The sequence below is a fragment of the Trachemys scripta genome, chromosome 20 (genome assembly GCF_013100865.1).
Source record: "Trachemys scripta elegans isolate TJP31775 chromosome 20, CAS_Tse_1.0, whole genome shotgun sequence".
In the NCBI taxonomy this organism is placed as follows: domain Eukaryota; kingdom Metazoa; phylum Chordata; order Testudines; family Emydidae; genus Trachemys; species Trachemys scripta.
Genome location: NC_048317.1, coordinates 5,906,694 through 5,934,461, shown reverse-complemented (window position 1 = coordinate 5,934,461; position 27,768 = coordinate 5,906,694). Strand labels below are relative to the sequence as shown.

At 55.9% G+C, this 27,768-nt stretch overlaps 2 protein-coding genes across 2 annotated transcripts in view; both read left to right on the top strand.

Moving 5' to 3' along the window:
* COL16A1 (collagen type XVI alpha 1 chain) overlaps positions 1-17,195 on the top strand; it is a gene marked incomplete in the record, with an annotated part of 96,298 nt that extends 79,103 nt beyond the window's left edge. Inside the window, 21 exon segments of the mRNA XM_034754036.1 lie at positions 245-298; positions 2,040-2,093; positions 2,764-2,808; positions 3,035-3,088; positions 3,704-3,739; positions 4,677-4,739; positions 6,105-6,176; positions 7,569-7,622; positions 7,942-7,986; positions 8,580-8,624; positions 9,767-9,820; positions 10,379-10,432; positions 11,025-11,075; positions 11,671-11,760; positions 12,322-12,357; positions 13,465-13,509; positions 13,778-13,966; positions 14,193-14,259; positions 14,709-14,885; positions 15,204-15,281; positions 15,957-17,195. Coding sequence (XP_034609927.1) covers positions 245-298; positions 2,040-2,093; positions 2,764-2,808; positions 3,035-3,088; positions 3,704-3,739; positions 4,677-4,739; positions 6,105-6,176; positions 7,569-7,622; positions 7,942-7,986; positions 8,580-8,624; positions 9,767-9,820; positions 10,379-10,432; positions 11,025-11,075; positions 11,671-11,760; positions 12,322-12,357; positions 13,465-13,509; positions 13,778-13,966; positions 14,193-14,259; positions 14,709-14,885; positions 15,204-15,281; positions 15,957-16,159 — 1,566 coding nt within the window.
* A 2,354-nt stretch (positions 17,196-19,549) lies between these two features.
* Positions 19,550-27,335, top strand: PEF1 (penta-EF-hand domain containing 1). The gene is made up of 5 exons (XM_034754246.1): positions 19,550-19,657; positions 21,996-22,296; positions 23,508-23,663; positions 24,920-25,063; positions 25,949-27,335. Exons 1-5 carry the CDS (start codon positions 19,634-19,636, stop codon positions 26,176-26,178), a joined length of 855 nt encoding a protein of 284 aa, XP_034610137.1. The 5' UTR covers positions 19,550-19,633; the 3' UTR covers positions 26,179-27,335.
* The last annotated feature ends 433 nt before the right edge of the window (positions 27,336-27,768 follow it).

Here is a 27,768-nt window from a genome sequence, read left to right as displayed (position 1 = left end):
TCTGCCCCAGAGGGACCTGCCTTGGCTGGCTGTCCCCGGCTTGGTGGCAGCAGGGGCCGGGCACATTTACTTGCCAGACCAACCCATCAGCGGGTGGTTTACATCCGTGCACCCCAGGCTGGCCCCGCAGAAAGAGGCACCGGTGCGTAGCACGGGGTGCAGGAGCCCAGCAGCTGGGAGAAGCCATCAGCAAAGGTGCTTAAACCTTGAGCCTGCCATGTCTGATCCCCAATGTTCTCTTCAGGGCCCTCCCGGTCAACCCGGATACCCTGGTGCAGTGGGCCCCCCCGGGCTGCACGTGAGTACTGATGCATTTCGATGGAATATTTGGGACCTGGGGTTAAACACGGCGTGGGGGTTGGTACACAGAGTCCTCAGCCTGCCAGCACCTTGCCTTAAGGATACAGCAAAGGAGGAAGGCGAGTTACGTGTTCCCTTTAGCTGGAGCCAGTGTTTAGAAGAACCCCCCACTCCTGTCTCTCAGATAGCATCAGAGCTATGAACTCTGTTCTGAGGGGAAGAGAAGCTAGAGCACTTGGCCTTGCTGCTGCTATTAAAGCCGGAGCCCGTTTCCTAGACGACAAAACAGAACACACACACGAGGGGAGAGAGAAAAGCACCGATAGAAAATCCAGCTTACGGCCCCGGTGTTGACTCTCGCTTGCAACCTCCCTGCTGGAAATCACAGGCACGTGACACGGTCTATCAGCCACGCCGAGCCCTGGCGAGCGTGTCCCAGCATCGGGCTGTCTAGGGCATTGCTTTGAGCTGCCTCTTCCTGGTTGCTGGCTTATAGCAGTGTTGCAAAATGTACAGTCTTGGCCAGCTAAGCCAGACACTGATTAGACAGAAGGCAAGAGGAGAGGGATAGGAAAGAGAAGGCGGGATTTAGGCGGGGAAGGCAAAGGACACCTGAGTGGTGGGGGACTTAGCACAGGTCTACGCTACAGAATGACTTCGGTCGCTCAGGGTGTGAATAATCCAACCCCCCGAGCAACATAGTTCTCCCGACCCGATCGCTGGTGCAGACAGAGCTATGTCGGTGGGAGGGCATCTCTCGTCAGCTGGGAGCATCTTCAGAAACACTGCATTGGCACAACTTTGCTGATGCAAGTTTCCACTGTAGATAAGCCCAAAGTCTCACACCCCCGGCTGGGTCCCTCTCTGCCCGGTCTGGTCAGGACATCTCTCAGGATTGGAGTGAAAAAGGTCCAGGGTTCCAGGAGAGGGTTGGGGGGGGGGCAGCTGTGATGGTGATGCTTGCTCCTGGATCCAATTTTTCTTCCCAAAGTCTCTCTTTAAGGACCCAGAAGGGGGGGCTGGAATAGCCCGTCCCCTTGTTATTTTGTCCACCAGTTAGACCTCACTTTTGACACCAATTATAGTTCATTGATTTCTGGCCCCACGCTCGTCTTGTTTACCAGGCATGATTCTAACACAGCCCTTGAGTTCTTTGTTTGGACCAGTTCAGTCTGTCTCGCTGTTGCACCTTTTTCCTATCAGCATTTGTTGTTATCGGGGATTGTGACATTTGATGCACTTTCACTGGCTTCCTCCAGCTGAGCTCACCAACAGGGTAAATTCATAGGCCCAACGATCCCAACAGTGCTGAGAGCAGGGGGGCCTGGGCGGTACATGCTGCTGGGAGTGGAGACCCCTGGCGGAGTGGTGAGACAGCCGAGCGGGGCCTGCCAGGACAAGCCGGGCTGCCGTGTTGGGAAGGAGGGTACGATCAAGTAGTGCAGAGGGGAGGGACTCCGCTGTGCTGATCTGGAGGGTGAGCCTGGGGGTCACGGGCCCTGGGGGTCACTAGAACTTGCCACACCCCTGCCAAGAAAGAGGCACTGGTGAGGTGCAGATTAGCAGAGGAAGGTCCCACAGGCCCACACGTTAGCCACCACCAAGATGGTTCCCCTCTCCCACCATCAGCTACCTCCCCACCAGTTACCAGCCCCCGCCCCCTGCCGAGCTCAGTGGGTTTCCCCTGCCCCTGCAGCTGCTGTGCAAAGCTCATCTCATTCCCCCACCTTCTTACCCAGGGCATCAAAGGAGAACGAGGCTACTTGGGACCCCCCGGAGAGAAAGGGGAATCGGTGAGTGCCACGGACCTGACCCTGTGCCAGCTCGATGCCTCTCGGCCATTTGCCGCTCGCCATTCGATGGGGGTGAAGGGAATCCATCCCCCAAGCTAGGAGAGGAACCTGGTGGCTGGGCTTGGGGGTGCTGCTGGGTTGTATTTGCTTCCATGGGGCATCTAACCCCACCACCACAAGGCTACGTCTGAGAACATGCACCAGGGAGACTGGGCAGACGCAGCCTCTTGGATTGGGGTGGGTGGGCAGCCTGCAGCCCAAGACACAATGGGCGATGTGGCCCTGTCGAGCCACAGGCCTGCACTACGTACGTTCATCACTCACCTCCAGCAAATGCCTCCCGGGATGTGTCCCCGGCTTTCCCTGGGGGAAGCAAGGCAGTGGCAGGGGGTGGGAGCACTGGGGCATCTGGGTGCTACCCCGAGAGAAACAATCCAGGTTAATGGCGCTGACACCACATCTCACCAGGCAGCCTCATGGCTGCACCTGCAGGAGCTCACGGGATTCAGGGTCACTGAGAACCGCCGAAGGGGCCAGAGCTGAGCTGAGCCACCCCCCAGGCCCTCCGCTAAACCCAGGGCTGCTGCCGGCAGGCTCGCCCGTGATGCGGTAAGTATCCCTCCCTCCCCGGGCAGCACAGCTGATTCCTGTTCCCTTGGTGTCTCCCCAGGGCCCCCCTGGTTCCGATGGCGTCCCAGGTCCTGCGGGGCCAGCGGTAAGTTCACAGCTAAGATCTGTCTGTTGAAACTGCTTTAAAGGCCCCCGTCCTGCCCCCACTGGTGCCTCTGGATCGGCACTTGGCTGACAGGCTGGGAGGGAAGAGGGTGCTCGGGCGAGACGCTGGATGTCTGGTTGGGCTGGCCCCGGCTCTCCTGTGTGTCTCAGGAGTGCCAGCGGCACAGAAATTACAGCCCTTCTGCTTTGTTCTGTCTCTGCACCAGGGTCCGAGAGGAGAGCGCGGAACTCAGGGCAACTCTGGGGAGAAAGGAGATCAGGTGAGACCTTCCTGCTTCCTCTGCCCCTTCCCCTCCCTGCAGGGAGGAATTGTTGGCACTGTCCGCTTCAAAGCTTCGGGGAGGGAAATGGTGGCATGGCTGCCCCTGCTTTGTGGGCACTGCCCCTTGGAATAGACTGGGACTCCCCATTCCCCACCCCTCCTCAGCCCTGTGACCAGGATGTGGCTGAAGAAGCCCTGCCCCAAAGCACGCAGAGGAACCCCATGAGATGACCCCAAGGTGCCCAAATGGTGGCTAGGTTCCTAGGCCTGCAGCCTTGCTAAGCCACCAGGGACTTTGCGATCTTGCTGCCGCATGGAGCCTTGCCCTCAGGGCTCCCTGCGCTAGCAGATCTCTGCTTTGGGGGAAGGCTGCAACACAGCAGCTTGGCTGCCCACAGCATGCACGGTGCCGCGGGCACTGCTGTGAAGTTAGACGGATGCTGCAAACGCTGCCCTGTGGACCCCAGATCCCACTGGGAACCAACCCCCCTACTCTGGAGGCTCTCACCCGGTCTACCGAAAGAGCTGCCTCTGCTAGGGGGGCTGACTTTGGCTAGCCCCTTGAGCAAGGGTGCACTGTAAACCAATGACTGATCTTTTACTGTATTCACAGGGATTTCAGGGGCAACCAGGCTTCCCAGGGCCAGCCGTAAGTACATCCTGAGGGAAGTTTCAAGCACTGGGGGACTCAGCTCATCCGCGTTTAGCCTGGCAGAGAAGATGGAGGAGAGGAGAGGTCATGGTGTTCCCTTAACAGGGGTGCACTTGTCACCCACCTGGCCAGAGGCACTCATGTGGACTATGATGAGCTCAGGGAGCCGGACTGGAGCATTATGGGGGAGCGATATGCAATTCGTCAGGGTTGGAAAGCGATGGCTGAGCAGTGCTGGCTTTGCAGAGGCAGAGTGAGCGAGTGGGGGGATCAATGGGGATTATTTCCTGGGCATGTTTTCTGAGACAATAAAGGCACCAAATCACCTTTGTATGATTATCGGGGGATTGACCGAGTGCAGGCATTTGCAGCCAGGAATCGAGCGGGGGCGGGGAGCTTTGTCTGTACATTTGTTATGGAATGGAGCCTTGTTATCGGAGCTGAGGACAGGCCGGGGGGTTTTGGGGGGGAAGGCAGGGCGGAAGCCCAGGGACAGAGGCTCTTGGGCCAAAGGAGTTTTCTTCTGGCTTAAATTTCAATCGTCACTAGCCCCGTCCACAGCAGGAGCAGAACTACGCGACCTACCAGCGTGTTCAGTGACAGCTGCCACGCAGAGTGAGCACAGACCACGCCCGGGGCTAGCCGGGCTCAGCGCGGCCGCCAGAGACCGCGCCCGGGGAGCGGGCTGGTGGCTGGCATCAGTAGGCTGCACTTGCAGAAATGGTGCGATCTGCCTTGTCTGGGCCGGACTGATGTTCCTAAAATAGCCCCCTGTGGCCCCCACACTGGGGCTCTGGGAGCTGAGTCTGTAACAGCCAGTTGGGGCTGGAGGCTGTTTCTGAGTCAGCGTCCCGCCTGGCTCATTTCATTACAGACCCCGATGCAGGGAGACTTGATTAGCCCTTCAAAGACTGCAAAACTCTTGTCATTTTAGGGCCCTCCTGGTTTCCCAGGGAAAGCCGGACCGACTGGGCCGCCAGGCCCCGCAGCCGAGAAGGTGAGTGCTGCAAGGCGGGCAGGCTGTGGTGCTGGAAGTCCCAAGAGAGAGGGGCTTCTCTTTGCCTGGTGATTGCAGGGGATCCTTGCCTGTGGAGGCCTCTGAGCATCGCAGGCCTGGAGAGAGGTGCCTGCTGCTGGCGGGGTTCGGGGCTCCGGCCTCCGCTCAGGGCCAAACAGGCTGTGCTCCCGCGGCTGGGCTGGTCCTGCAGGGCCTATACCGAGTGGATTGGATCCAGGGCCAGCACTGGGCACTCACCGGGGGCCTGTTTCTAGATCCCTTTAATGAGCCCCCCACTTCCAGAGGCACAAGCAGCTTCCCAAGGAGCTCTCGCAAGCGCCCACCCCCTCCCCGCAGTCTAGGTTGGGGGTGGGGAGCCCCTTTGTCATTCTCAGGGCTCTGTTGACACCTGCTGGCCACTGTGAGGAAGGGAGGCTCTCAAGGAGCTCGGGATGGAGGGGGGACTAGGCCAGTGAGCCGCTTGGTTTTGGATACACAGTTTGGATCCAGGTGGCTGACGTCATGGGATTGATTTTGGCACAGCCTTGGGGACAGCTCGGCGAGAAGCTCGTGGGAACTGCAAACCCCTCCAGGGCTGGGGGGCTCGGAATGGGGACGGACGGTGTTTGGGGCAAACGGCGCCTGGGCCGAGCACTGCGTGGCAGCCGGGCATGTGCTGGGAGGAGACGGGGGCCCTGCACTGTGTGATCTGGGCCACGGACTCTTGCCAAAGGGCCGCCTGGCAACTACTCCCTGCGGCGCTGACCAGAAGCAGTGCTTGGCCGCACGAGGCCCCCTGCGAATGTTAGCTCTGCTCTCCATACACAATCTACCCCCTTTCCGGCTGATTTCCAGTGGTGGATCCATCATGGAAACATCCCCTGGGGCCTGGGTGATGACTGAGTGTCCCATGAGTGCTGACAGGTCCCAGCTACCCGGGGTTCGGGACCCGCCTGCCCAGCAGCACTGCTCCTTCCCCTATAGGGCCCAGGGAGGGGGGGAAGTAGAAACTGCAGCTTTTTAGCAATACATGGAGCGTGCAAAGCTGGGGCACACCTGGTGCCCTGCTGGCACACTCCAGGCACAGCTAGCACCTGCACCCGTTCCTTAGCAAGGGGGAAGTGTTCCTCCTCGTGGGAACTGGCCTCGCCCAGCTGACTAGTGCCGCTCCCGGGAGATTTGCCACTCAGCCTCCTTCACCCCTTGGATCACAGGGGGGCAGGAATGTATGGAGAAGCTGAGAGCGAAGGGAAGTCTCTGGAGTAGCCCGGCGGAGACTATGGGCATGCTCTCCCATGGCTCTGTACCGGTGCGTTAGCATGGCAGAGGGCAGCGGGTTCATTGCTCCCCATATGACTTTTGCAGGGCAGTGAAGGGATGCGCGGCCCTACAGGGATGCCAGGGCCAATGGGGCCCCCAGGGCCTCCTGGAATACAGGTGAGTGTTTATTTTTCCCAGCTCAATTCCTGACTGCATGGAAGGAGTGGGGGGTCTCTAGGTCGGGGGAAGGGCTCAGGGGGTGGGGACATGGACTGCACGGGAAAGGAGGCCCCAGGATCATGGTGGCAGGAACTGTGAGGGACACTGGACAGCAGCTGGGTGTGCGTGTGGACAAGGAGCTCAGTACAGAACAAAGTCCCGGCAGGTTGGTGGGTACCAGCAGATGGGATTTGCTCCTCCTCCCCCCGCTCCATGAGAGATGAGAATCCAAGACTGACCCCACTAAGCTACGATGCCATCCCTGGGCCCAAGCCGAGGGCTTCTCGCCTCTCTGCATTTGTGCCTCGGCCCAGAGGGATCCTGCCCTGACGCCGTGACGCAGCATCACCGACGCTACGTCACGGCACACACAGGCGACGCCGCATGGCTGCTTGAATGTCTCGTTCCGAATGATCATCGAGGAAAGTCTCTGCAACACGTTTCATTTCATCCCATGGGCGGCTGCATCGTCCTGGGCCACAGATTGGGAGAGGTGCCAGCAGCTTTCTGTTGAAGCCAAAGGCGTGGGACCAGAATCTCGGTGCTGGTTCTGAATAAGGAACGGGAGCCTCGGGGCCTATATTTCAAACACAGGAATGCGGGCTCACCCAGGCAGAAGTTACTGGGTTAGATGCAGGACCGTTGGGTGAAATCCTCTGCCTTGTGCTATGCAGGCGATCCGATGAGATGGGCATAATAGTCTCTTCTAGCCTTCAAATCTGCAAATCTGAAAATGGATTGGCCTTGGTTGGAACCAGGGAGATAAGTGCCTGGGTGGGGGTGGAATAGATATTGGATCACCGCTGTCCACCCAATGGTCCCTCTTCCTGTTTACTGGCCATCCTGTTTCCACACTTGCTGTGCGTAATGCACCGATGAGCAGGCCCATGTGCTGGGCTGTCCAGCCTACCCCAGATGTGGCTGTGCTGCCGTCTTGTATCTGGATATAAGCACTAACGCAACTGCAGCTCCTGGAGGTTCTCCGTTGGCTCCTGTGGTGGAAATCCGGTTAGGGCTCAGACGGTCGTGAGTTCCATCCCTGCCCATGTGGTCGTGGTGGGTGGAACAGCTAGTGACTGAAGTCCTGGGTGCTCCTGGGACGGTTACAGCTGAAAAGTCATTGCTTGGATGTTCCAGGGTTACAATCCAGATGGCGAGGGAGGGATACAGCTGCCATACTGAGCACCAGTTCCCAGCCCCTTGGGGAGCTGACGTGTTCCCATATAGCAGCATTGTCTATCTAGTGTCCCACACCTGAGATCAAGCAGGCCGTTGAGCAGAGTGGTGTGAATGCACAGGCCTCTCATGAGTTCTCTTGTTCTCGGTCTTGCTTTCCCCGTGATATCCCAGGGCCCAGTCGGCTTGGAAGGACTGGATGGGAAGGACGGGAAGCCAGGGATGCGGGTAAGAAAACGGGATGGGGCTTTGTACCTATTTTCTCACAGTTCTGCTCAGAACTGGGCCCCGGCTGGCGTGAAGGATTCGCCGACCTTCTGCTGGGCCGAGGCTCGTACCAGAAGCCCAAACAGGGTGAGCTTGGCCTTCATCCCAAGCTGTGGGCCAGCTTGGAGGGGGAGCAGAGGTAGAGGCTATTCTCCCCCTCCTCAGAAAGCAGGGAGCTGGGTCCCACTCCTGGGGTTCCTCTCCCAGGCGGGACGTCAAACACACCTGAAACTTCCTGCCACAGCGACTCTAATTCTGTGTCCATTGCCTCTTTCCTTAGGGTGACCCGGGTCCTGCAGGGCCGCCAGGGATGATGGGGATTCCGGTAAGTCATGGCTGGATTCCTGAATAGCTTCCTGGTGCATGGCACCAGGCATCCCCAGTCAGGGGGTGTTCGGGTCTTTCCTTGCCAGACACTCCCCCTTACCCCATGCCCCTTCCCCACCACCACCTCCCGCACTGCTGACTGCTAGAGTCCTGACAAGATTCAGATGGCGAGAGCTTAACCTGGTAGCTGGGCTTTCCTTGAGTTCCCCCCAAAATGCAGCTCTGGCCCTCTCCGGGGGAGACAGCACCGCCACTGCCTTGTAAGTGGGGGTTGCCTTGAATTTCAGAGGGAGGGGAGATAGATGATTGTTGAAGAGGAAGGAGAAGCGCTGGACTCCAGAGCTGGCAAAAGCAGCCCCATCTCCACCGGAGGCCAGAGGTAATTCGTCAGGAGCTAGAGAGCGGCCTGCCCTTGGCCCGCTCCGGGGGCTCCCGGTGGGTTTGTTATGGCATGGAGAGCTCCTTGGCGGCTTGCGTGGGTGGGTGGCTCTGTGCCTGAGGGAGGGAGGCAGGGGGACTGCACAGAACCTGCCGGGAAGGCCCTGCTCACCTGATGCTAGAAAGTAATTCTTCTTTTCTTTCCCCCACCAGGGCTTCAAGGGGAAACCCGGCCACCCAGGTCTCCCAGGCCAGAAGGTGAGCTGGTTTGCTGCTATTGTTACAGCCTCAGGGAATCCACAGCAGGCCCCTGGCCGCAGCTGCTTTGTGAAACCTCCCCTTTGAGATCGCTGAGGGCGGGGGCTCGCTGGAAGTGACAGTCACCAGGCCCAGGCCCTGCGTAAACCCTTAGGCGGGAATTCTAGCCCCACTGGAGCCAGTTGCCAACTCTCACTGAGTTCAGTAGGGCCAGCTTTCCCCCTTAGGGGGGATGTGGCACTGGAGTGGCACATCGCCTCGTGCTGGGCCCACTGCATGGGGTGAATGTCACCCTGGGTAGAGCAAAGGGCTTTATCTGCCTGGTTAGGGTCTGGGGGGACTTGAGGAGCTCTGGGAGGGTCGTGGAGTGTTTTTGCTGTTTGAAACTTCCTGCTCTGGTCGGCTGTCATGGCCTCACCCCAGGGCCCCTTGGCGTATTCAGCACCCCAGCATTTCCCGACACCGTCATTCAGAGCTCGTGCACCCCAGGAATCTCACACCCACCCCGAGTGGTGCAGAGAGCAGGCCACAGCGTCCACCAGCACTCAGCATTCATCCGCTGCAAGCCCCCTCCAAAGGGACCAAGCCAACCTAAGGGCAGCCTGGCGGCTTCCAGGGACGGAGATGAACCAGCCTGGCTTGTAGCGGTGCCGGGGCTGGGCAGTGATGGATTTGTGACATACAGGCGTGGCAGTGGCTTCCTCTTCGAGTCAAGCCAGGCCATTCCCGCCCAGGGTGGGACCTTTTCATCGCTGGGTGCTGACATGGGATTGCTTGGTCAGATGGCGGCAGAGGCTGGGTACCTCCGGGGCTGCCTGATTTTAAAGGGCTGGATAATTTTATGATCCCAATGGGGCCATGTCCCCAGCTGGAATAAGCTGGTGTAGATCCTTTGAAGCTGGCAGCGACGCAAGCTAAGAGGATGTGGTGGTCATTGATCATGACACTGCCCATGTGGCTGGTATGTGTAACTGGAGGCTGTCGCGTTCCTCTGCACGGTGAGAGGCAAGATGCCAGCTTGGCTGGCCCAGTGACCGGATCCGGTGTGACAAACCCCATGCAGCCCAGACTCCCCGCTCCCTCGCTCTCTATCTACACGCGGTGCATGCATGATGCTCCATGCTGTGTGTTCTTCTTTCCAGGGTGACTGTGGCAAACCCGGCCCCCCCGGAAGCACGGGCCGGACAGGGGCAGAGGTGAGTCAGTGCAGCGCGGAAGGACGGGGTGTTTAATGCTCAGGGCGCCGTGTGCGGCTCCCGGCAGTGACCCACCACCAGTGACACTGGATGTGAGGGCCGGCCACAATTGTGCTTCTGCTCCCCGACCGCTCGTCCCAAGCCCCTTCCCCCTCGCGGGGTCCCAGAGCTCAAGCTCCAGCCCTAGCCCAATTCAGCAGTCCCATAGCCCGAGTTAGCTGACACGAGCCAGCTGCGGGTGTTTAACTGCAGTGTAGACACACCCTGAGCGACTCACAGGAGAACTTCAGCAGCCCTGTTGCCATAGGGCCAGGCTCTCCATGGGGCAAATGAGTGCTGCTGCTCTGGTGAAGTCAAGGGAGCTATCACGGGTTACAGTCGCTGAGGATCTGGCCTGGGACGCTGAAGTACAGCGTATGCAAACACACGCCCAGATTCTCGGGGAAGGGGCCCGGTTCCCACCGGCGGTTCTCATGCTCTTGCGTACAGGTCAGCTGGGTGAGGAGGGGTGTGTACTGTATGGGCTGTGACTGTATATAATCGCTCTGTCTTTTGCAGGGGGAACCTGGTCCGATGGGACCCCAAGGCAGACAGGGGCCTCCGGGCCATTTAGTAAGTTGGATTTTTGCTGTGGTTGAGAAGAAGTGACAACATCCCAAATGCACTGGTTTAATCCAGCACCGATGGGGGAAAACAGGGCTGTGTGAGCTCACGCCAGCCCCAGCCTCGCCCAGCTGGAGGCGCTGTAGGGGATGATGCAGAGGCACTGGCTCTAGGGGAACTCTCACCAATGCCAGTCCCAGCAGCAAGCACTTCAAGGGGGTTGGTTGGGGGAACGCTCAGCTACTGCAGTCCCAGCCTCTCCCAGCAGGAGGCGCTGTAAGGGATGATGCTATTTTACTTGCCCCTAAATAAAATGACACGGCCTGTGCAAGCGGGCAAGGCTGCTCGGCAGGACAGTGTCTGGTGGCAGGGGCTCTGGCTGTTCTGGCCACGGCGCTGCTGTTCAATCACCCACTGGTTCCTCCAGTTTAAAGAAGCGAGCTGAGGGGTGTAGTGGACACTGCACGGTCTGCACGGTGCCCTGCCCCTGGCTCCCTGGGCGGGCAGGAGCCGATCAGCCTTTTCCTAGGGCTGGCTTCGGCTCCTGCTCTCAGGTTAATTGTTACTCTGTTAAAATGTCCTAATTTCTTCTCACGCGTAGGGTCCCCCAGGAAGCCCAGGCCAGCCGGGCCCAGCCGGAATCACAGGCATGGTAAGTGCTGTCCCTGCCCCAGGGGCCTCCCCATTGGCACAGATCCGTAGGAGCATGTTTAGTCTCTTGCAGCCTCGTTCTTCCCAGAGTGGGTTTCAGCGTGGGTCAGACGGAGCGAGCGGACCTCACCCTGGGGGTCTCACCCCAGCCTTGTTACCAGCTTTGCTCTGCCAGCATCACAAGAAATGTTCCCAGACGCCACCATCCCCCAGGAAGAGGCAGTGCATGTCCAGCCTTGCAGCACCAGCTGACGGGCTGGTGGCACACGAAGCCGTGCCGTGCCGTGCCAGGGCCATGCTCAGGAGCGAATGTGGCCGATGGGACTCGGGAGGTTGGCTAGGATCTGATTCGGGATCCAGTTCTCCAGCCTCAGTTGGATCAGGGGCCAGGCGAGATGATGTAGGGCTCGGTTTCCAAGGAGGGCATCCACATTGGAGAACCGGCTCAGCAGTCGAGTTCCCGTACCTTGCCTGTTCTTATCACGACTGCATGTTCGAGTGCTCGGGTCCACACCTGGGCACCTATTGATGGCTTCGTTCTCACTTTCGAAATAACGTCTGAAACCAGCGCTCTCTCCTTTTTTCCCATTCTCCAGGGATTGAAGGGCGAGAGGGGATCTCCAGGGGAAAGAGGTCTCGCAGGGATGCCCGGGCAACCCGGGCCCCCAGGCCACCCTGGACCACCCGTGAGTGCTGCATGTCGATGGAGACGTGACACGGACTAGGGCGATGCCAGAGCCTGGAGAGCCCAATGTCGGTGGGGGTGGGGGAGAGGCTTAGACATCAAACACTGAGCCCCTTGGAACTGCACCGTGGGAGGGACGGAGAACAAAGCACGCCGGCGGGCTCTGAGGTTGCCAAGTTCCTCTCTATGGTGCCAGGTTTGCCAATTATGGCATGCCGGTCTGGGCTCTGCCAGGCGCAGCCCATCCATCCTTCGCTCGGTGCGGTGTGGATTCGGCAATATCCATCCGTACGACAGCACGTGCACTGCTGGGTGCTGGGCGCACGCTGGAAACTGCCTCTGCAGGGGCTGCCCTGGTGACCTCCCCGTTGGGTGCTGGGAATTCTTTACTCCCGATGCATGGTGCGAACCCTCAGAGAGTGCTGACGGGGTCTGAGCCCGAGACGCGTTCTCAGCCACAGCATCCCAGGCGGGTTTGGGCTCCAGGTCCCTTTCCTTGGGAGCATGGGGTGGAGAAAGGAGGGCTCTGGAATGTTTCATGTTTCTGTCTTTGATTTCCCAGGGCGAGATGGGCGCGGACGGAGCAGCAGGGAAAGAGGTATTGTGATGCTTGCCATGATGGCTCCCCCCCTCGCATGCTCTCTGTCCCACGGCAGTGAGTGCGGCAGGTCCACGCTGCGCTCTCTGCCCCCTACTTCTCCCGGCCCGTTATTGCAATAGGATCGTGTTTGCCGTCGGTGCCACTGCTGAGCCTAGACCCACAGCCCTTACTCAGGCAAAACTCCCCTGAGCGTCAGCGATGTCTCGCCCAGCAGTGCTGAGTGCGCCATAGATGCCCAGTTGAGGATAAATAACTACAGCCGAGGGGGCAATGCTCAGGCCTGGTTTTCCCTCGACCCCGGACTGCACCATCCTGACGTCTCGAGCTGCTTTTGTGATCTAGAGCTGCACCCCTAGCAGGAGGTGGCTCCCCACCCCACAAAGATTCCTGCGCTGCCCGCTCCTTGCCACCAGGGGCAGCATCCCATCCCAGGCTTCCTGGAAGGTGGGACTTCCTGGTTTGCCATCAGAGTGGAGGAAGTGACAGTTCCCTAGTGTCACCGTGTGTGGCGGTACCTTAGAAAAGGGTGTGCCAGTGACATGGGTAAGCGGGGCCTTAGCATGCCTGTCTTACTCCGTGAGCTCTGGCAGAATTGCCAGAATAGAGGCCAGTGCCTGGAGGATAAAAGGCCAGGTACCAACAAGCACATGTTCATATCCCACAAGGAGTTGGCAGGGGCTAAACTCCCTGCTTCCACATTCCTGCCTCCTGCCCCCAGGCAGGGTTGGTCTAACGAGGCAGGGATCCAGACAGGGTATCAGCCAGTGGCATAAAGGAGGCACTTTGGCATGAGAGGAGGAGAGAGCTGAAAGCTGAGCACAAGCTCAACCACAAGATATGGGCTTGACGCTGGGGTGACTGGGTGGGATCTATGGCCTGTGTAATCCAGGAGGTCAGAAGAGCGGCTGCAGCCATTCGGAAACCTCTTGGTTTAGCTTTAAGCTTCCTGATCCTCAGAGCCCGAGAGAGAGAGAGAGCCCTCCCCAGCCACTGTGGCTCTCCGGTATGCCGCCTTCACACAGGCTTAGACCCTGCCACCAAGGTCTAGAAACCATTTCAGAGCAGAACTTCCCATGACCACTGCTCCCTTCTGCCTCCTTCTAGGGCCCACCGGGGAAGCCTGGACTGTTAGGACCAGCTGGCCAGAAGGTAAGAGCAGGTTGGCTTTGCTCCATGACGCTTAGCAGAATGCTCTGGACAGCTGCTACGCTGGGGCTCTGGGCTGCCGAGGGGACTGTTTCCCCAGCTGCAGTCCTGCTGCCTGGGCTCCCTGGAGGGGCCAGCCCGTGCTCAGGTTGTCCTGAGAGCTGCTGTACTGTAGAGAGATGCCCGTCTCTTGTCCGGATGGGGAAAGGTGACGAGGAACTGGAGAGATTTCTGCCTCTGACTGTATCTGGCTTCTTCTTGTGTATTCCAGGGTGAAGCTGGCCCTGCAGGGGAGAGAGGGCACCCTGGAGAGAAAGGGAGAGCTGGCATGCCTGGAGGACCAGGGAAAAGTGGCTCCATGGGCCCCGTGGGACCACGTGGCTCTCCGGGAGAGAGAGGCCACCCGGGCTCCCCAGGACCTGCTGGCAGCCCGGGGACGCCAGGACTCCCAGGCACAATGGTAAGGGGGGAGAAGGGGTCAGGGCCGGCTGCGGGGGGGCGGGGGGTTCTCGCAGAATGAAGCAGCCTGAACAAGGGTTCACAATCTGGCTCTGAGCATCAGGACTCGGGTTCTATTCCTAGCTCTGCTACCGACTCACTGTGTGGCCACAGGTGAGGCATGTCTTCCTGCTGCCTTTTCCCGGGTTGAGTTTTGCTTTGTGGTTTTTCCCGTCCCCTCTCTCTAGGGAGACATGGTGAATTACGACGAAATCAAGCGGCTCATCCGGCAAGAGCTGAACAAAATGTTTGACGGTAAGCGGTGCGGTGGGAACGGGAGGCTGGAGGGCTGGACTGAACTGCAAGGGACGGCTTAGTGCTTGGCGCATCCAGGCTGAAAGAGCTACCCCAGTCTCTGGATCCACGTGTCCAAATCCCAGAAGGGTTAGGGCTGCCCTTCATCCTTCCCAACGTCCCACTACCTAGTGTAGGGTGTGCCGAGAATCTGTGTGCACATTACATCTCAGAGCCCTTTGAATAAGTGCATGGTGTTTGGCCCAGGCTCCTGCTTCTTTCCAGCAACGTGCCGTGTTCTTTGAGCCAGTTGTTACTTCCTGAGCTGGCGTTTCCTGTGCACTTCTAGACCCCGCAGAGTCTTCAGATAAGCCCCCACCCTTATGGGCTTCCTACACTCCTGATAGCAAGAGTTTGGGGTTAATAACCCCTGGCTGGCACAGTCATTGGCTCCCTGTCTCTCTCTGCAGAGAGGATGGCGTACTATGCCTCCAGGATGCAGTTCCCGGTGGAGATGGCTGCCTCCCCAGGACGACCAGGTCACCCTGGTAAAGATGGAGCGCCAGGGCGGCCAGGGCCTCCTGGCTCCCCTGGGTTACCGGGACAGATCGGGAGAGAAGGGCGGCAAGGTGTGCCGGGCATGAGAGGTAGGTCGTTCATCTGAAAGCCCTTTATTTGCATCTCCTCTTCCCTCACGTTTCTGCGGAGTTTCAGAAATGGCCTCAAGAGTCGGGAGATTTTTAATGGCGTGGTGGCAGCAGCTGGAATTCACCGCTGCGGGATTGCAAAGCAGGTTAAGGGAACTCCAGCCCATGCGTGTGGTTCACGCCTTCTCTTTCCACGGCTGGCCTTGTACGCGCTCGCTTTCTTGCTCAGCCCCATGGAATCGTCCTTTCCTCCTTCTCTGTGACTCACGCGCATTACGCTCTGCGGGTGGGGTTTCTTACTGCGCTCTTGCATTCCAGGTGAGCCCGGCGCCAAAGGAGAAAAGGGAGAGAAGGGCATTGGCCTTGTGGGAGAAAGCGGCCCACCGGGGGCGCCCGGTAAGACCCGTGCACGCATCACAACAGGGACCCAATTGGTTCAGCATTTTTAAGGCCAACTCGTTAGCCCTTCCTGCTGCAGGGACACGGATGGCGATAGACGCCCGGTGCTTCAGGGGGAAATCTCCTGATTCAGCTTCTCCCAACAATGGGAGACAGACTGAGGGTCTCAGACCAAAGCCTTTCCATCTAAACCATCTGAACTGCGGTGGGTCAGCTTTAACAGAGTCAGAGAGTTTAAGGCCAGACGGGATCACCAGATCCTCTAGTCTGACCCGGATCTCACAGGCCACCAGCACTGAACCCAACAACTGAAATGAGACCAATGCGTCACCACCCATGGGAGACGTGGCTGTTATGTGCCACAGGCAGAGAACGGGAGGGACCAAGGTGCCCCGGTGCCCGAGGCCGCCACAATGGCAGGGAAATGAGCAAGTGAGATAGACCCAGATAATCCTGGCCAGTGACCTGCACCCACACGCTGCAGCGGAGGGGGAAAAAACCCAAAGCTCACTGCCAGGCTGACCTGGAGAAAATTCCTTCCTGACCTCGCATATAGTGAACAGTTAGACCCTGAGCACGTGTGCAAGAACCAGCCAGTCAAGCATCTGGGTTTGGCTTTGCACAAACAGCCTTCTCAGCTCCTCTCTTCCCTTTCTTGTTTCTCCTCTTCAGGTCCCCAAGGGCCACCGGGATATGGCAAGCTGGGTCCGCCTGGGCCTATGGGACAGCAAGGCATCCCAGGCGTTCCTGGACCACCAGGAGCTACAGGGCAGCCTGGAAAGACCGGGCATTGTAATCCTTCCGATTGCTTCAGCATGATGCCCCTTGAGCAGCCTATGTATGAGCCCAAAAGTATGAAAGGACCCCTAGGCTGAGCGGATCTGTAGGGCATTTTCACAAAGGACTCCATTGGGAATGACCAAAACTCGGGCCTCGCGACTGGTCGTGAATGATTTTTTTATTGCTGTTAATATTTTTTTCTTTCGATTTCCAGTGGGGTTAAGTCTCTCATGACTCTGTGTGCGTGTGTGTGTGTGTGTGTGCGCGCGCGTCTCTTGTGTTTGTAAAGGGAATTGGACACTGCCATCTGTGGTCAGCCAAAATCCATTTCATGATGGTGTCTTTGCTTATCATTGCCCTAGCCAAGCCTGCACCTTCCTGTGTCTTCTCTAGCTTCTTCTGTCGTTTTAATTAATTATTAGTCTTTCAATACCTGCTCATCACCAGCACTTTGGGCACTGAGGCAGAAAAAGAGGGGAGGGCGAGGGAAGGAAGGGTATTTTTCACTGTCACGCCTCCGAGTAGCCTCAGCTGTTACGGGGAGGGAACTTCAGGCAAGATTCCAGATCCCACCTCCATCGTTTGTGAAATGACATATCCCCGTTCACATGACTGAGACAACTCTCCTTCTGCCCCCGTGTGCCTTTCGTTTGTGTTGCAGTGCATGCTCTGCTGCTCTTTTCATTTGTAATGTGCCAGCATCATATGTGCCGTCAGCCATCTCCTTGTCCTGGTGCCAATGTCGCTCTTGCGTTAGAGAGAGCTTCTGCACAAAGTCTTGGCCCTCAGCATAGAATCATTCTAGGGAAAAATAAGAGCAAGCAAGCTGGATCACCGAGCCATTTTTCAAGGCTTCTGTGCATCTTCTCATAGCCATGAAGCGGAGCAATCGTGCTGGCCTTTAACTTAAAGCCCAACATTTTCGTTTGGTGGAAAAACAAGCGTCTAACCTAAAAATCATGACTGGGTTGCTAAGTGCTAGACCGGTTTCCAACTATTAAAACACAACGTCTGAGCAGTCAGTTACCACTTTTCAGCTCAGTGTGCGAAAGGGAGGGCTGCTTTCCTCACTGAAGCAGGTTGAATCTGGTGAGCAAACAAACAGAAAATAATAAAACATTCCTGCCCAAACTTTGTCCGCATTTTTAAAGCAACTATATATATATATAAATCTTGAGCACTTTTGTCTATCGCCCTGGGCACAGTAAGAGCTGAAATTCTACCGGTTTGTCCTTCCCCCAACCATAGATAAAACTAGCCCCAGAGTATGTACTAGAAGTGGATGGAGCTCAAAAGGTTGGAAGACACCCCGACAGTTTGTATTCTCAATGGAATATCTGGCATCTGGACCAGGAACCCATGTACTGATATATTCCCTTCCTGTTAGTATTTGTCGTCATCTCTTAAGGATGTAAGAAAATCATTTGTACCATCCAGCAACAGTTCTGTCTGTCATGAATAAGAAGTCAGGCCCAGATCCTCAAAAGTATGTAGGCTCCTACTGGCCATTGATTTCACCAACAGAACTAAACGCTGTTTCATATAGCAATGTACCATGGTTTTAAGTAGCAATGACTTTTTCCTAAGAACCGGGCTATAACCTAACCCTAGCAGAGTTGTCGAGGATAGTTTTATAAACTGGTAACAATGGGGAACACAAGAGTCCCAGGACTCCCTGGGTAGGAAGACTGGGGGAGCCAAACTGGCCCCAGCAACAGCTGTGTGTATAGGTTTGCAACCATAGTGTGCGCAAGACCGTAAGGGGAAGTTTCTCCAACTCTGCATAAAGGATACATGGTTACAGTTGGTCCTTGCTGTCTGTTGTTAGCATCCATCCCCCAGAACAGCCCAAACGTCTGCCCACCAGCATCCATTGAGCTAAGCCAGAATACAAATAGGTAACAAGCACATAGGAAGAGTGGGTCTTAGGAACTCCATTAGCCAGTGAAAAGAGCCCAGAGTCTGCATATTTACTGTTCCATAAGGTGGGGTGAACAAAATCAGGTTGTTAAGTATTGATGTGCTTGAGTAAACGAGCAGCCCCGGAGCCCAGCAGAATTCCCATTCCTCTCGTTAGCGGTAACAGGAGCAATTTCCTGAGGCACAGTATTTAAAATTGAACCCAGCGTGTGTCTCTCAGCTGCTGCCTTCTAAATGTCAACTGCTCATTTCTCACATGTCTGGGAGACAGTGTCTTCGTGTCACTAATGGTCTTGATAAACAGCGCGTAAATTGGCTCCTCGCACCACTTCAAATAGGGAAGGCCAGCGCTGCAACAGAACTGTCTCTTTGTGTTTCCTTTAGTTAAAGCTGCAGCCTGCGCTCAGCTCCCCAAGTCAAATGTAGACTTCTGGATTTGATCTAGTTCTAACAGGCATTCATCATTTCTAAGCAACCAGCTTGGAAGCAGTGGTGCCCTTTGGCATGGGTCAGCGGGCATGGCTAGAGCAAGGGAAGGGGGTTACTATGGAAGCTTACACATCTCTCTGGGTATCTCAGAGCAGTGACTGACAGCCCGTGGAGTATCACTCCATCACTGAGCTAGGAGTGAGTGCCAGCAACTTATTTCATCAACACATTATCCATTGCAATCTGGCGAGGGCTGGCAGCCTGCTGAAACCAGCGCTGATATTGCAGCACGGTACCAAGGACTAAACATGCTCATCCTTCACCTCGGGAGGGGGCGAATGGCTTTAAGGCCAAGCCTAAGAATCACTGCTGTTAGAAATGGAGGTGACCCCTCAGATCCTCCAGTCTCTCTGCTTGGGGCTAACAGAGAATGGTTTGTTCCCTGCAGTACACTGGCTCTCGGGCCTTAGCCCTCTCCCCAGCTTGCGATTGGGATTATTTAGCACCCCGCTAAGGAGCTCTGCCCAGCTGCAGGCCAGTCCCAGAATGAGGCTGAGAAGCTGGGATCGGATGCTGCCAGAGGGAGCGAGGGTGTAAGCGCAGCAGAGCCAGGCGTGGGGCGGGGTGAGCAGGAGAGGAGGGAACACACTGAATGGAGACGCCCTCCCAGCTGGAGTCATCCTTGCCCCCCACCCTTCCGGCCCAGCACTAGGTCTCTGGCCACCCAGCTCCTCCATTAACTCAGAGAGGAGGGAGGATCCCTTCAATAACCCATTGATTTGGGGCAAGGGCCTGGGCCAGGCAGGACAGAGCATGGGGCAAACAACAAGGGGCAGGGGGTGGGGCAGAGGAGGCAGGGCCATGGGGCCAGAGACAGGGGGTGGGACACAGGCGCAGGGCCCTGGGGCCAGAGATGGGGCAGGGCACAGGGGCAGGGCTATGGGGTCAGAGACGGGGGCGGGGTTTGAGGGGGCGGGGCCAATGGCAGGCAGCTCAGCCTAAGGGCGCACTCTCTGCTGGCCCTTTAAGAGCCCCTCCCACGCTCCCCAGTCACATGATCTCATTCTGGGCGGAGCTACCTGACTGACATCCAGTAGAAGCCAGTCGACGCTCTCCTTAGAGACCGGCAACCAATCAGCGAATCCGGAGGGCGGGGAAGGAAGCTGCGCTCACAGCGCGGGCGGGGCGGAGGCGGCGAGCTCCCCCGGTCCGAGGACGCCATGGCCGGCTACCAGTACGGGCAGGTGAGCGCGCGCGGGGCGGGGCTGTGCTCTGCTCGGGGCTCTGCGGCCAGGCCCGGCCCTGGGGGAGCTTCTGGCAGCTCGGCCCCTGCGAGCCCCCGCCCGGGAGCCTCTGGGAGAGCTGGGGGCGGGGCGGGAGGGGGTTGTGGTGGTGGAGGTGCCATTGGTGGGGCTGGGGGGCAGTGCGGGGGAGTGGTGGGGCTGGGGGGCAGTGTAGGAGGGGGGTGGGGTGTGGTGGAGGTGCCATTGGTGGGGGTGGTGATGGCCCGTGAGGTTGGGGCCGGGGGGTGGCATTGGGGCAGTCGTGGATGCCCGTGCAGAAGGGGGGCTGGTGCTGGGGGGGTTAGCCTGGGGTACAGTGGAGCCACAATAGCAGGGTGTCACCCAGATGGCATGGCAGGTGGCTCTAGGCTGGTGTCAAGGGGGGTGCTATCACCAGAGTGGGGACTGATAGAGTGGCTCTGGGGGCAACACAGGGTGTGTTGGCACCAAGGTGCTTGGGCAAGTGGGTGGAAGTGGAGGGGGTGATGATTCAGATGTCAGCACCATTTAACATGTCTGCTCCCCTGCCTCTTTCCCCCCCCCCCCCAACCAGATCTGTCCCAAAACTCAACAGGCCCCCAAGTGGCTCTGTCAGAAGGTCACAACACAGCGCTACAATGTTGTTTCACAGGCCCCCAAGCTGACTGGGCTTCCCCGTTAAAGGTCCCCTCGGTGTAAATGTTGTGACAGCTGGCAGCCTTGGCGCCTTCCACTGAAATTTTCAATTGCTGTTTGCCCCAAAAGATCCCAAGGGCTTTACACACTCCAGCAGTGCCACTAAAATGCAACCGCCTTTGGCATGGACAACAGCACCTAGTTGGTGCCCGGTGCAGTAGCAGGAGGGAACAGAGTATAAAAGGGCAAGATTTTCAAAAGCGACGAGTGATTTTGGCTGCCTCCATTTTGGGGGGGCTCAGGTTGAGACACGTTAAAGGGACCTGCCTTTCAGAAAGGGCTTTTGTGTGTGGACAAACCTAGGTAAGAGTCTGGTTTAATGAAGGCTCATTGCTGAAAGGAAGGGGGTTTACTTTTGGCTGCTTTAAAAGGATTCACCTTTCCCATGAAGGTGCAAGGTCCTTGTTGTTTACATGGTGAGTCTTTCTCAGCTAGGATTACAGGTACAAACCCTTCTGTTGTGGTCTCTGCCTGGTGCCTGATGGGCAGGTGGCTGCATCACAAAAACAGCACTGATTGGCTCCCCAGGTGGCCGAGAAACCAAAGACTGAATTAGACTCTGGAGACTAAATTCCGCCCTTCTCCCTAGAGGAGACTCCTGCAGGTCGCAGCTACAGCGCATGGGTGGAAGAGCAGGGTGTGTTAGGCTTTTGTACCAGGTCTGTGGGTTCGGGGTCCATGGCTGTCAGGCCACCAACTGTCACAAACGTGAAAACTGGGATTTTCAAAGGTGCTGAAGGGAGTTGGGAACATCAGTGGGAGCGAGGCATCTCGCTGTCTTAGGAGCTTCTGAAAATCCAAACGTAAACTCTCTCATGCTGGGCAGTACTCTTACCAACTGGCCTCCGGCGTGTTCTAGTCTGACCCGCTGTGTGGTGTTCTTAACACTACTGCACGCCTGTTGGTGTAGCACGAAGGATTTGTCGGATGATGCTCTGAGAAGGCCAATTTACAGTCCTGGTAGCTACCTGTATTGGGTTGTGCAGGGAACCTAGGATGGCAGGACTCCTGGGGAGCTGGTTTCCCAGGATTGCAGTGCCCTGGTCTGAATGGGACAGCAGCTACGGTTTGTTACAGAGAACGTCATGCCCGTGCAGAACATTACATCTGGTATTTCTGGGGGAAAACCCAGAGCAGGAAAAGCTGCTGGGCTGGTTCGCTCTATGCTTTACACTCCCCAAATGCCCTAAAATAATGCCCAGTGGGAGTGTAGGCCTCAGATAATCCAGTTTAACCCTAAATTACCATATCGGGGTCTTCAAGGTCCCTTCAGCTTACTTAGCTGATTGCTTAGTGTTTGCCCTGTGCTCTCTCCCCCTCCCTACCCTGCTGAACAGGGTTTGTTTCAAAAACTTCCCTTTGGGCTCAACTGAAGCTGGGTAGGGGGAGTCCGTGTCTTGGAGGATTTTAGTTATAAACTCTGGTAATCCAGAGTTGCTGGCACGCTGTATAGCCAAGAGGAGGGGGTGCTGCGAGCAGTCTGGAGGATTGCTGGTTGTATGTGCAGCTGTACCGGGGGCTCTCGGGGGTTGGCCCCTTGCAGCGGCTGTTTGTGCTTTCTAGTGTGTTCTGCTCTCTCTGGGCTGTCAACCTGTCCTTTATTTTCCCCCTTCTCCTCCCACAGGGTTACCCCGGATCAGCAGGGCCAGCCCCAGGCGCCCCGCAGGGCGGTTACTATTCCGGAGGCCAGTATGGAGGTGGGGTGCCGCCTGGTGGTTCCTATGGCGGCCCAGCACCTGGAGGCCCCTATGGGCCACCATCTGGCGGAGGGGCTTATGGGCATCCCACCCCAGGCGGGGCACCATCTGGAGCTCCTGGGGGACCTTATGCAGGAGGCCCAGCCCCAGGAGGGCCTTATGGGCAGCCATCTACCAATCCCTATGGTGCCCCTCAGCCAGGACCCTATGGAGCCGGGGCTCCTGCTGGTGAGTAGAAAAGTGTGTGATGGAATGATCCCGCCTCCCTGCACGTGTTCTCCATTGTGCTGGCGGAGCAGTTCGTTCTTCGCATAAACTTGCTTATGGAGCATCTCGCAATGCTAGTTGGCTGCCTTCAGTGACGGAGGAAGGCCGTGTGCATGTGGGGGTGCAGTCGTAACTAGCAAGCTGCCGTCCTTTGGGTTCTTGAGAGGTTTCCAAGATGGGTATTCCTTTCCCCTTGGCCAGGCAGCCGCCTGCTGCCAGGATTCCCCAGTGCTAGCTGCCGTGCTGTTATCTTTAAGCAAACACTTGAGGCTGTTTTTAAATGAAGATGTTGGCTACAGTGCTAACATGGCACTTTCCTTTAGCTGAGAGTTATGCTCTGAGCACAGGACAGGGATCCGGAGACTCCTGACTCCAAACACCAGCTCAGACCCCGACACCCAGTTGGCCAAGGGAATAGCCTTCCACCGCTTTGTACCTCAGTTTCCCCAGCTGTAAAATGAGGGTAATGACCAAACTCCCAGGGTGGTTGTTTGTTTGTAAAGAACCTTTCAGGTGACAAGGCCTAGACATGTGCTAACTGTCATTCAAAGGTCTGGGGAATATGTCTGGGGGCCACTTCAACAATATGCCTTGCCCAGCAGAATGGGAGCTGTGGCATTTAACTGAATCGTTCATTTCAATTAAACTGCTGTTCAGAAAAAATGTTCGCGTTCATTATTTAAGGCTCCAACATGGAGGAAAAATGCTGAAGAAGCTGCAACCCCAAACGGTAGAAATAAAACTTGATAGTCGCGCATCTGTCTCCCCTGAAACTGGTTGGGTTTATCCTGCTGAAAGGCCCCAGCTTCCATTTGTTTGCGCTCCATTTACAAACCAGCTGAAGAGATCTAATTTGCTTCTCTCTATTTTGACAAGACCTTGCATGCCAACTTCCGGCCATTATGAACCTGCTTCCACAGGCTAGATCACGTGGCCATAAAAACGCATTTAGACTGGAAAAGCTGACTCAGCTTCTCCTTGTGGCCGATCAGCTGTAACCAGTCCCTCCGCACTTGCTGTCTGGCTGTTTGCAGCGTTCCTGTGCTGACTCCCAGCAGTTAGTGGTGAAGAGGGTCTAGCTAGGTCCAGACAAACGCTGCTTTGCTTAGTGACTAGCAAGCTGTCATTTCTCTAGTGGATTGCTTGAGCCTTTATCCTGTTCCTCCTGACAGGTAACATGCCACCCGGCGTGGACCCGGAGGCCTTTTCTTGGTTCCAGACAGTGGATGCTGATCACAGTGGCTACATCTCCATCAAAGAACTCAAGCAGGCCCTGGTCAACTCCAACTGGTCTGCATTTAATGATGAGACCTGCCTTATGATGATAAGTGAGTCCAGATGGTTTTTTTCCCCTTCAAATTGCTCAAGAGCTGCAATCTGTACTAGAACAGACAATGCATATTGTGCTGAACTCTGCGGGGGTTGCTTTGTAATGTTGGAAAAAATCCAGCTCTTTGTGCGTTGAATTTGGATCTAATAGGGTGAATCCTAGGTCAAGTGTACAGCAGCCGTGTATTTCCCCCCTTGGCAAAACATTTACTTCGCAAAAGGGATGTGAATGGCAGGCGGGCTGATTGTTTCAGATTAGGGATGGCAGCTGGGAGGGACTGGGCAAACCTTCATGCCCCACTTGGTAGAGACTGGAAGAGCAGAAGAGGAGGAAGACGCTGGAGCCGAAGCTCACAGTGCAACAACTTATGCTGTCTTGGAAGCTGGAACTTCCCCAGCAGTTTTTTGTAATGCCCTAAGCTAGCTGATTGTCTAGCACTTCGACAAGCTGAGTGCTGCATGGCAGCTGAGGATAGTCCCCGCCCATTGTCCTGTGTGTCTAGCTCCTCTTTCTAAGGATGGTTTGACTGTTAAGGAGGGCAGCAAACAAAGGATAGATAGAAAAATCCAAACCGCTTGCTATGGCAAACTGAATTCCTAACAGTTTCCTCGCTTGCTGCGATACCCTGAGGGTAAAGGTTTTGATGCCATTGCCTGAAGGACCCGTAATATAAATACCAACATTTTGATCAGTATAGTGCTTTCCCATTATGAATTCTGTTCCCGTGATTAGATTTGCTCCATAGCTCCTAATGGGGAGAGCTCTGGGAGGTGGCAGTGTGGTCTCATGGCATGTCTACACTTACCGAGGATCTATGCTGCAACGATTGATTCACAGGCAGTCGATTTAGCGGGTCTAGTGAAGACCCACTAAATCGACCGCAGATCGCTCTCCCATCAACTCCGGTACCTCGTTGAAATGAGACGCGTAAGGTAAGTTGACGGGAGAGTTTCTCCTGTCGACCCAGCGCGGTGTAGACACCACAAAAGTTTGACCTAAGCTACATTAACTCCAGCTTCGTTATTCACGTAGCTGGAGTTGCGAAAATTAGGTCGATTAAGTCCCGTAACATAGACTTGCCTTTAGGCAAGTTCCCAAACCCCATCTGAGCAGTGCAGAATGACAAACTTCCCTGGGATGTGGCATGTTTGTAAAGCTCTTTGAGAGCTTCTGATGGGAGGCTCTGTAGATGTGCATGGCGCTCTTTCTGGATCATCCCTCACGGCCCTGCTCTTGCTGTTGGTTCCTTGGCAGACATGTTTGATAAAACGAAGTCGGGACGGATCGATATCTTTGCGTTCTCGGCCTTGTGGCGCTTCATCCAGCAATGGAAGAACCTCTTTCAGCAGTACGACAGAGACCGGTCCGGTTCCATCAACTTCAGTGAGCTGCAGCAAGGTGAGACGAGAGGGAATGGGGCAGATTGTGGAGAGCAAGCGGGTGGCAGCGTCCTCAGACATGACTGCACAGTACCCATTGTGGTTCCTGTCCCTACTAGCTGCTCTCTGAAACCATATAGTGTCTGGTCAGGGGGCTGTGTCCAAACCTGTATGACAACTGCTTCAGTTGCGTCAGTTCAAGGCAATGGTGGACAAATCAACAGCTCGGTCCTGGCTTGGTTGTCTCCCACTTAAATAATTCCAGCCGTCGCCTCCTGCAGTGTGACAGCTACATTCGCTGTGTTATGAATGCACTGTGCTTGTTTAGCTTTAAGTGGGCTCCATGGAAGTGGTGCAGTTACACCTTCTGTGGCTATCGCTTCCCTGTGCTTGGAAAGCAGGAGTGGTTCCAGCAGATCCCTGTGCTCCTGCCTCTGATACGTGGAGAGGCTCCCACTCGGAAGTCGTGGCTGCCGAGGCTGTGCAGCCAATCCCCTTTTGCCGTGACTCTTACCTGTCAGGTGTGTGCATTAGTCCGAAGGCTGTAGGTGTCAGAGCAAACTAGCTGCTTTTTTTCCAGGAAATGCTCTGCCCCCTTCCGCCTCCCCAAAATAACTCTGCCTGGATGGCACCTCGCTAAAGGCCCACTTTATCTGATGAGCTGCTGAGATTTAACTGTCTGTGGGAGGCAAGGGGAGGATCTGGAACTTGCACCTCAGTTTATATTGCTAGCACTCGGAAAGCACTGCCTGCGTTGTGATCAGCTGTGCTTTTAAACAGCACTCTGGCATCAGAGAGGGGAAAGGCCTCTGCATATTCTGAGAGGGGAGGTTGGACTGATCTCCCCAGGGGAAGGGGTCCGTCGCCCGAGGGGTTTATTTTATCTTGGTTTCTTTACTCCCAGCTCTGTCCCAGATGGGGTACAACCTGAGCCCCCAGTTCACCCAGCTGCTGCTGGCCCGTTACTCTCAGAGGGCTTCCAACTCCACCATCCAGCTGGATAGCTTCATTCAGCTCTGCTCCCAGCTCCAGAGCATCACCGACGCTTTCCAGGAGAAGGATACCGGCAGGGTAGGCAGCGTGCGGCTCAGCTATGAAGACTTCCTCACGATGGCTGCGACTCGCATGTTGTGACACCTTGGGACGGTTCTTTGCCTGAGGGTAGCGAGGGAAGGCTGGAAACAAGTCACCGGGAGCGATCAATCAGCCCCTCTCGCCTGGATATGTAGGTCCTCTGACAGGATAAACCCATTCCATTTAGTCTCCCCACTGTGTAACCAATGTGAAGTGCCTGAGAACGAGGGAGCAACATGGACAGGTGGAATCGGGCTGTGAACACGTATGGCAGAAGCCCTGCTGTCAGTCGCTTTGATTGCAATCTCCAGTCCACAAAACAATTTAGATGTCCCTGCCAAAAACATTGGTTACATTATATTGCCACCAGGGGGCACACCACATAAAAGGAAGGCCAGCATTGTAAATTACACTGTATGGTAACTCTTTTTCAGGAGAACAAGTGTCCTCTGCCCCTCATCTCCTGCCAGGGTCAGGGCCAGTTCTAGGGGTGGGTGACAAGGGCAGTTACCCTAGGCACCAACTTTTGTGGGGGGCTGCCCTGCTGTGCTGTTCAGCTCTGATTGGCTACCGTTTTTCCCTCTGTCACTCAGGAGGCACCAAAAATGTTTTCTGCCCTTGCCAGCCAAACAGCTATGGCTGCTGTGTCTCCAGTTGATAAAACTGTACTTCAGTCCCCAAACTGTGCTCTCCTGCCACCCTGGGAGGATGCTGTCCTAGTTGTCCGGCATCTGAAAACGTTTATTCCTCCTCAGCCGGCCTTATGGGGCTTGCTTCCTTGTTTCCCCCACAGTAGCTTAGTGACATCTTACCTCGTACGCCCCTTAGTCTCCAAAGCGGCAAGTGATGCAGCATTTGTATTGACAGCTGTTCCAATTCCTGTGCCCGAGTGCTGGCATTTCAAACCTGACTCCCTTGCCAAAGATTAAGCATTTAACAGAACCATTGCCCACACTTCCTTTTTCTCACTGTGGAGTCCTGTTCTTTTGTGACGCATAGCTTGATGTCTGAGTCCTATCCAGTGCACGGTTCCTATGCAGTGTGAAATTGGGCTGCTTGACTTAAGTGACAAACAGGATAATTAGCTCCCTTTTCTTGCCAATGTGTATTTGAGTTTTTGTTTTCATTTGTAGGGGCCAAAATCATGAAGGGCTTTAAGCTTCAGTAAACAGTTTATACTTAGAAAAATCACTGCAATAAAATGCCATGTGCATTATCGTTGTTGTTTGTTGCAGTAGTGCCTAGGGGCCAGGACCTGTTGTGCCAGGCGCTGTACAAACACAGAACAAAGCTTTTCAACGCCGCTCCTGCCATTTATTGTCTGTGGTGGCTCCTGTGGCCCGGAACTACCCCCAAAGCAGTCATCACTTTCAAAGGTAGGGCCTTCAGCTGTGGGAGGTGATGGTACTCAGACCTTCAAAGATGTCAAGAGAACTTGCAGAATTGGGACTCTTTTTTCCAGTAGGAGAGCCTGCTCTACACAATTTATGTACTGGTCTTACTAGGTCTCCTAGGGGTGTGATTTTTGTTTGTTTGTTTTAAACAGATACAGTTTTACCAGGACAACCCCTTCTGTGGATGTCGTTATACTGGTGGAAAGGTTCCTTATACCAGTGTCATTTATTCCCCTTCCCGAGTCCTGTGAAGCGT

What these genes read in the sequence shown, in the direction of transcription:
- PEF1 (XM_034754246.1), top strand. Translation starts at nt 19,634, where the DNA reads ATGGCCGGCTACCAGTACGGGCAG. An exon ending in TGGAGCCGGGGCTCCTGCTG is followed by an intron (nt 22,297 to 23,507) that starts GTGAGTAGAAAA and finishes TCCTCCTGACAG; the next exon opens with GTAACATGCCACCCGGCGTG. An exon ending in GACCTGCCTTATGATGATAA is followed by an intron (nt 23,664 to 24,919) that starts GTGAGTCCAGAT and finishes GTTCCTTGGCAG; the next exon opens with ACATGTTTGATAAAACGAAG.